Below are 9056 nucleotides of genomic sequence, written 5' to 3' on the forward strand. Positions count from 1 at the left end.
TTTTTTTCTTCTTTTCCTTCTGTAATTTGCATGAACCGGAACATGAGCTTTATTATTTTATCTACCTTACATGTATAATATTCTTGCAATTGGGCTACCGCCCAGTGGCAAGGAGCCTCACTCCCTCCAGTTCTCCCAATTCCCCCACACCTCTCGCAGTCTCCTCCTCAAGAAGTAGAAGAGAAACCAAAAAAGGTACATTGGTTTCAACGATATAACAATTTATTGTTCATTATTCAAAATTTTCCTTTGCTGAAGTAAAAATCACTCATTAGGAGATTTTAGTAAGTAATGACATAGTGTCTATTGACAGTATTATTTGAATTTTAGTACATTCTGAAAATTAATTCAATACTTATTTTCAATAACTTCAAAGCAATTTAAAGCAGTTAATCGTATAAACTCAAAGCAGTCCACTGCATTATATTACAAAATCAAAAGAATGGAGATGATTTGGCACCTCTCTGTTTCTGTTTTTCTCCATTAATGCCCTCACCACCCTTATATCCAATAGATGCCCCTACAGCTCATTCCAATCTCTCTCTGTTCTCATTAGATGTGAGTGCTTCTTCGTCCTTATCCGCACCCTCAGTGTCTTTCTTCTGTAGAACTCTGTCTGCTGCCTGCTCTGCAGTTCACACCATAAACACCCTTAAACAGCCTTACCAGCCTCTCTTATCTGTCCTCTCCTGAGGTATCCACCCCCCTTCCCAAAGTTCAAACCATTACTGATGGCCGTGCATCTCCTCCCTCTCTAATAAATTAGAGATAAATATGAAGATATTATACATAGTATAAAAATAAAGTGTTTTTTTTAATGCAAGCATATATGTGTGTGTGTGTTATTATGACTACATTTTGCTTTTTACAACTCAAATGTAAATAGTTTTTTTTATATTTTGGACTACAGTCCATCAAGTTTATGTTCAAAATTTAAAAAAAAAAAGTGTTACTAATAGGTCAGGAAATTACTGTTATGTCATTTGTTTTATGGTTTAAATGTTTTCTTCACACACACACACACACACGAAACACATATAAGTGAATCATTTTATGAATTATGTAGTTACTACGTCCGGAAAACCTAAACATGGTCAGAAAAAATCTTTCAAGATACGTATCAGGTGAGTTTTTAATAAAAATAAAAATAGTTTTTGCTGGATAATATATTTTAAAGATATAAAATTTTCTTACTGCAAAACAGCCCCCATGAATGTCTGTCAAATAAGTATGTATGTAGTATAATGAGAGGAATTTATATTAAATGAAAGAAATAACAGGAAATGAACATTACAATTTTTTTTTTTGTGTTATGTATGATGTAAACTTTTTTTTTTTTTTAATTGGAAATTTTTTCTTTCCTTTGAGGATTAACGAAAAAGACTGGTAAACTAGATGTTAAATGTCAGCTTTGAATATATATACTGTATATAAGTCGCGAGTGGATAGGATTTACTCTACGTTTTTCAGGAGCACATGGTGAGCAGCTTGGGAACTTCACCGCTGCAGTGCGCTGCCGTAACGCCCTGTATTGTCTTAGTTGTTATTTACACGTTAGAGCACAGCACTGTCGCCCGCTGTCATTCCCCGCTCCCCCCACCAATCAATCACTGCAGCTCAAGGTCGTTTAACGGGAGGGGGAAGGGGTGTTTGAAGAGTTTGACACTTGTCCGCTAGGGACCACCACAAGTCGATGCCCTAGAGATGGTGACGTTTGTGGCGGTGAATTAACCAACTACCTCAAAACCGTATTAGAAATTTTAACCTGGGCTGGCGACTTCTATACAGTATATATATATATATATATACATACATATACATATACATACATATATATATATACATATACATATACATGTATGTGTGTATATATATGTATATGTATATGTATATATATATATATATATATATATATATATATATATATATATATATATATATATATATATATATATATTCAAAGATGTCGGTGACCGCCGTGGGCGGAGCCCCGAGCGGCAGAGAGCGGAATGTCTGTCGCAGGCGGCCCACGCAGTCCTGCAGCTGCAGGAAACGGGCAAGCCGGTGTACAAGGTGAAGAACGTGAGCCTGAACACGCTGTGCGAGCTGTACGACGCCCCCGTCAACCCCATGAAGGACCAGCTGAAGAACGTGTACCGCCGCGACCAGCGGTACTGGGCACGCCGCCCGCTCTCCCGGGACATGATGCTGTACGCGGCCGCGGACGTCCTGGCGCTGGTGCCCCAGGTGTATCAGTCCATGATGCGGTCAGTGGTCTTCTGCGTCCCTCGCCTAGTAGCTAGGCTTCTGTGAACACTGTTTTTTTTTTTTTATTTGAATCGAATATCATAATATTCACGAGTATCAAATATTTTTCGAATCAAATTTTAACATACAGTGAATTTTTTTTCATACTTCAGTCAGGAGTTCAAGAAAAATCGATCCAAAATACAATAAAATAAGAAAGAGTTGAATATTCTTGGAACCTTAAAATAAAGAGGTGTAAAATCTACGATAAACTAAATCATCATTTTACCATCTCATCATCCTCTTCATTTCATTTTTAATTCATTCTTCAATTCAAGAAGAATAGTCAATAAGAGGATATTTTCTTTGGCCACCATCTTCCTGGTCGTCACTCACTGACAGCCTGTCACTTGTGTCCTGTGAAATACACTTATATTTCACTTCTGACCTAACCTAAACTTTTATTCAAAACTAACTATGGTTTCTAACACTAACTTAATCACACATTATTGTCTACAGTTTCAAACACTAACTTTTGAGTAAATAAATTGTATTTTTCTTTAATTCAAAAATTTTATTCTAAATCTAATAATTGGGGCTATCCCTACTTTGCTCACATAATGTTACGAGTGTGGGAATGCAGGTCCGAAAGGATGGACCAGTTAAAAATTATAGTTTTTTTAATTACCCAATTTTTACACTATTAATTAAACTATTATAACAATTTAATTGTCTGTCCACAAAGTAATCACACTTTTAATAATACAAGTATTTACACTTTCCCCACTGGAACTTGGCTTGACAGTGGCCTTCTCTACTGTTCCTCTGTACCACGCACCTCGGTCCCAACATAATACTTCGCACTACTAACTCGTCCGCGCCACGACACAGTTCCAGGTGCACTAATCCATGATGATCCAGTCTTGGCACACAAAGCCCATCGCTTGCTGCCCACTTATTGCTCGCCAGTGAGTCACTCACCCTCTTCACTTCACTGCCCTCACAGGTCATCCGCCTGTTTTATATTCCTCTCAGCCCGATCCTAGGTAAGGTCTCAAAGCTGTGAGAACAGTGGCGTCCCAGTTACTCAACTTCGTGCAGACGGGGCTCTGGAAACCTGCCGAACCCTCAAGGGAAGTACGGAGGAGCCATTTGCTGATCTGATTACACCGTGCCGGTAGGAGACAGGCGGGTGCCAGTCTCGTCGCTAGCCGCGTTGCAACACTGTGTTTGATGTGTATTGGACTCTCCTACTAGCACAATTTTGATGATATGAGATAATTTTTAAAGTATGGGCGTGATTTTGAAAAGCTGTCTACCCCGAGTCACGCTATGTATTGAGTGTGGCACGGCGCGTGGCGGTGTGTGCTGCAGGCTGATCCAGCCGGGCTACCACGCCCTGCTGGCGGAACTGTGCGACGAGCAGGTGTTCATGCACATTCGCCCCGCGGAGGTGAAGCAGCGCAAGAAGCAGCGCAAGGTGGAGACGGAGGTGGCCGACCTGCGCCTCAAGCTGTCCACCGTGCAGAGCCGCAGCGTCGTCCTCAGCAACCGCGAGATCCGGCTGCTCAGGTAGTCCCTCCGCCCGCGCTCCCTTCGTCAGTCGTTTCCGCCTCGCCGTTTTCTCCATAAGATGTATGTACTTCTTTCCCCGGTTAAAGTTGAAATCTATTAACTGTCTATTATTCATCGTGAAATGTCAGCACTGCCGAAATATAACAATCGGCCATAGTAACTGTTGATGACTGGAACACGCTTAGCAGCTAGTGAATTTAAACACTAGTGTACCCAACATTCCCTAAACAAAAAAAATTTTGATTAGTCGACCTTCCTGACTTTGTTCCAAATATCGAATGACGCACAAAGTACATCTGAGTTCTACGAAATTTTGTTGATCGTTGTTTACGAATGCTGTCATCGGTTCCGTGAAACTGCTTCTTAAATAAATTCGTGAGAGTTTTTAAGTGTTGTTTCTAAGTTGCCTTAAAAAACCTTTAATTCAAGTGTTTTTATCATTTGAAGATCAGTTTTGATGATTTTAATTGGGTTTACTGACAAATGGGGTTCTGGTTGGACAAACTAGTGCGTTCATTTGACTAATGGATAAGAAAAAGATGAAAAGCAGTTTCTCTTGCTACGTAACTCAAGATTCAGTATCCCAATTTTCCCTCTTTCAACTTTTTTTTTCCTGCGGAAAGTTATATAATTAAATTTATTGTGAGATTTTAAGTACCTGCAAAAGTTTTACAGTTTAAATTATGTATTCATGTTCAACATCATTAGCATAATTTTAAAGACTAGGTTAGGTTCATTAAAAACAATGTAAAATTGTGAGAATGATTGGTTATTATTATAAAATAGAAAGAATGTTTTTTTTTTGTGCTAAATTATTTACGTTTAAATAGGTAATTCCATACTAACTATTCAAATATTTGATAGTATTTTTAATGTAGCTTACCAAATCTAACTAATCATCCACACCATTTGTAAAGTATTTTAATATACCCAATCCAACTGATCATTCTCACAATTTCACAGTATTTATTATATTTAATAGCCAGTGGAATTGCAGTTAAACCTATAAATTTCAGTTTTGCAATATGGTAAATTTAATTTTCCTTATTTGTACAACCCAAAAACGTTAAAAATGTAACTGTGGCAGCTAATTATGCAAAAGTATGTGCTGTATATATTTTTCATTTCGTGAGCGTATTTCAAAAACAAAAATTTTTGTTGAAAGTACATTTTCCACAGAAGAATAACAATGATGATAAGTTAGGCACAGAAAACCTTAGTGTAATAAAAATATTAAAATATTAAATTCTTTTATTTCTTGGGAAAAAATTGTTCTAGAAAATTATTAATATTTACTAACAGAATAAGAAATGGTATTAACAATTTTTTCCTCCAAATGAAAGGATTAGCATTATTTTAACCATTTATATATTGCATTTGTAACTTGTGGTGCTTATTTTCTTAAATCAACACTATTTGAGGAAAAAACATATCCATAAAGTTTTCTTAATTTTTAAATATTTGGTTTAGGTATCTAGATCTGACAGAAGAAGAGAAAGAGAAGCTTAAGGGATCATACAAAGTTGCTCGCAAACTCGAAAAGCTCGACAGTCTAGGACAAGACAGGTAAGATACAACATATACATATATTATTGGAATTTTGGTTTCTGAGAAGCCCATCTAGTTACTCAGGAGTGCTTTTTTTGTCATGGTTTTACATACTCGTTTGAAGCAACTGCTGATGAATTGTGTGAAACAGCATCTTCCAATGACCACAACTAATTAATTAAACTAGGCCTGCCACCAAATTTAGTTTCTAAATCCTGTTAACAGAATTTAAAAATCTTGTGAAATCCTTTAACTGTTAAAACTAGGGGTGTGCGGGATCCCGACGTTTCGGGAAAAAAGTCGGGAAAATAGGCTTCCCGAAATGCCGGGCGGGAATTTTATTACTCCCGAATTTTTCGGGAAATTGTTTAAAAATTTAAAAATGTTTACTAATCATGTGAAAATGTTTTCTATCAATTCAAAATGTTTTTACAACAATATTTTTTATGGATTCGTACATTTTTGAAGGGTTTCCGTACTATTTAAACGCAAAACATCTTTTAAACGTATGCCGATCGTAGCGACAGCTGTGGTGTGCAGTGAATTATGATAATCGTTTACACATATCTGATTGGAATATAAAAAACGTACATGGAGTACCTTAAATATTGAATGCGTTCATAAATATATTTCTTCAAGGGTACAAATTTGCAAGATACGTGAATAGTCAGTTATATAACGTTATTGCCATCACCATCGAATATTTAACCTAAAACCACTGTGTGTCCTTAGACACAAACAAAACACATGCGCAATCCAACCTTTTCGCCAAAGATATAAGAAATACTAGACGTGCGTTACATAACGAAGCGTAACCGTTCGCATTACTTGATAGCAGTGGCGATTTAGAGAACTGTATTGGCACTTTGAAAAATATGAAATCACGTAGTTTTACACCACTGCTCACGAGTATCTAAACATCTATGATTTTGCTTTGGAAGAAAAAAATAGTTGTTTACTGTTTAGTTTGGCGGGCTTTGTCGGCTGACGTTACGTTATTAAGGCTTGTGCAAAGTATCTGTTCCTATTTTCGATGCCGTTGTATATTAAAACAAACAAGCAGCCTACAAATAATGGAGGTCGCAACCGATCAGCTTGTTACTTGTAAACCTAAAAGTGTTTGGAAGTATTTTGAACGTCTGACAGACAGTAAATCCCTGGCAAAGTGTGTCTCGTGTGAAAATTTTTTTAGATGCGAGCATGGTAGCACGTCTGGATTACTAAGACATCTCAATAAACATCCCTCTATAAAAAAAGAATTTGAGGATGCTAAAAAATATGAAGTTGCCGCTGAAAAAAGGGCAAGTGAAGCAGACAAAAGAAATAGCAGCAAAAAAACAACTAACTTTGCAAGAAACGTTTAAATGGCCACCTTCTCGTATTAGAATTAAAAAATTTTCTTTTTTTTTCTTTTTTTTTTCTTTCCCAATCCCGTCCCGTTTCCCGCGGGAATAATTTATTTTTCCCGAAAATTTCCCGCAGTACTAAAACCTATTCCCGCACACCCCTAGTTTAAACCTAATTTACATAGCCGCCCCCTTCCCCCCACGGCAACAAGTCTGTCCCTCAGGTAGGGCAGCTGGCTCCTGTGTGTCAGCTCCATTCCATCCATGTAGACCCTGCCTTAGGCTAGAAACTCCCTGTCGATATTCATTTTTCATGGCAATTTTGACCGTATATTATAAACCAATATACATATTAATGAGTTAGTTGAGGAACTCCCCAAAGCAAAGAGATTTTCTCCACGTGTACAGATTAGTTTCAACAAACTCGGATGGAAAGAACAGTGCTAAGTGCTAATGCTACAACCTGCCTAGTGGCTGTGACATTGGTTGACTTATCATTTTTAGTCCCATTTCATTTTTAAAACAAGATTTTAATGTTATTGTTTTCATTTTTATAAAAAGCTGTTTTTTTAATACCTAATCCACAAAAATAGTGGTAAAATTAATATGCTGCATGTTTACGATAAAATTAATTTAATAAATTTGTGTTTAGAACAATAATTAGCAAGCATTTATGGTTTAAAAGTGTTCTAAGAAGAGATTCACAATATAAAAAAATTAAAGTTAATTTTTCGGATGCACTTTGGTACATATTTTGTCTGGAATTTACATTCCTTGAAATTCAAACATTAAAGGATTACTTTTTTCAATGATTTGAATTAACTTTTGGTTAAATGAAACTTAATTCCATTATATAATTTGAATTTCTATGCTATGTGATGTATTAACATGCATTTCGCTGTTATGCTGTGTTCTGACATGCTTTTAGGTGTTTAGGTTGTATTGCAATTCACCGTATAATCTTGTTCTTAATAGAGGCAAGATTTTATGGTCTTATCTTTAGGTCAATTTCATTTTTAAAACGAGAGATTTCTGTGTTTTTATTTTTTATGAGATCTTTTTATTTATAAAGATTACACAATTTTTTAACAAATACGACAAAACTTGTTCAGTGATACTTACTTCACCAAAACAGTGTCATATATTGACTGATACATAATGCACTTTTACAATATAATAGTTTGTAATAAGTTTGTCTTCACAACTGGGAACAATAAAAATAAATCAGCAAGTATATATACGTTTGAAAAATGTACCAGTGGAATAATGTAAAAAATTGTTACTAATAAGTAATAACAGTTGCAATATCATAAAAAGCTAAAAAAAAAAAAAAATCCAATCATTTGGTACTAAATCCATGCTAAATATGTTACATTTGTTGAGTTTAATATATATTAACAATTTGGTTTTTAATCCCAGTTGAGTTTTGATTAAATATGATTATCATTTCATAAATTTTTGTTACTTTTTGCTTTATAGTGTATTAACTTGCATTTTGGTGTTATATCGTTATATGGTATATTTACATGCTTTTTGGTGTTATTTCGGATTTATCGCAATACACCATACACGTAATCTTGACTCTAATAAAACAGTATTGACGATAAAATGAAAAAGTCAACTGGCATGCGAGACAGAGCCTTAAAGGATATAACACACAACAATACAGAACACGGGTTTGGGGAAAGACTAGGTCATGGCCCATAACCAGGGCTTTTCCTGCGAGTGATTTCAGGAAATCACGGAAAACGGAGAACATAATTGTCGGACCGGGATTGTGACCCGAGTCCTCTGTTGGGCCAGCTCGCAGCATGCAGTTAGTATGTTTGTGCCGTAGTGCCACCCCCCGTCTTCTGTGCAGGAATGAGAAGAGCAGTGATGAGGACGATGACGAAGATGAGGTGTGTAATGGTGTCAACGGAGAGTATCCTAGCTTGGACAGCTGCCACAGTGGGAAGACTTCGCCGTCCGAGAACTCCCATTCAGGTGACGATAACTGCTGTTTCCCCACTGGGTCAGACATCATTTGCAACAGTGAGCATTTTCTCTCTGGTTTTTGTTCACATATTCTGGTTCAATATGGAATTATGTTAATGTCTAGGTGAAACAAAACTAATAATAAATCTAGGAGAATTAATATTGGTGTGCATGAATATGAATCTTCATTTAGTTTATGTGAAATATTTATAAAATTACATAAACTGCAATCTTCTCTAAGAATGTGACTCAAAGCATGCATTAAATCCATTTTTTTGTTATGACATATCTAAGTTTGTGTGACTTTCTATTACGTTGTAGTGGTATCACTAGCAAAAAATTTGTAAGTTTGTTTTCAGATTA

The 9056-nt window shown here is 36.1% G+C and overlaps 1 protein-coding gene across 1 annotated transcript in view; it reads left to right on the forward strand.

Annotated features, from left to right (window-relative positions):
- LOC134537718 (egalitarian protein homolog) overlaps nucleotides 1-9056 on the forward strand; it is a 31337-nt gene that overhangs the window by 7401 nt on the left and 14880 nt on the right. Inside the window, exons 3-6 of the mRNA XM_063378462.1 lie at nucleotides 2023-2267; nucleotides 3622-3819; nucleotides 5293-5388; nucleotides 8578-8702. Of these exons, the coding sequence (XP_063234532.1) occupies nucleotides 2023-2267; nucleotides 3622-3819; nucleotides 5293-5388; nucleotides 8578-8702 (664 nt within the window). The remainder of the gene's footprint in view (nucleotides 1-2022; nucleotides 2268-3621; nucleotides 3820-5292; nucleotides 5389-8577; nucleotides 8703-9056) is intronic.

This window comes from Bacillus rossius, chromosome 12 (genome assembly GCF_032445375.1).
Source record: "Bacillus rossius redtenbacheri isolate Brsri chromosome 12, Brsri_v3, whole genome shotgun sequence".
Taxonomy (NCBI): Eukaryota; Metazoa; Arthropoda; class Insecta; order Phasmatodea; family Bacillidae; genus Bacillus; species Bacillus rossius.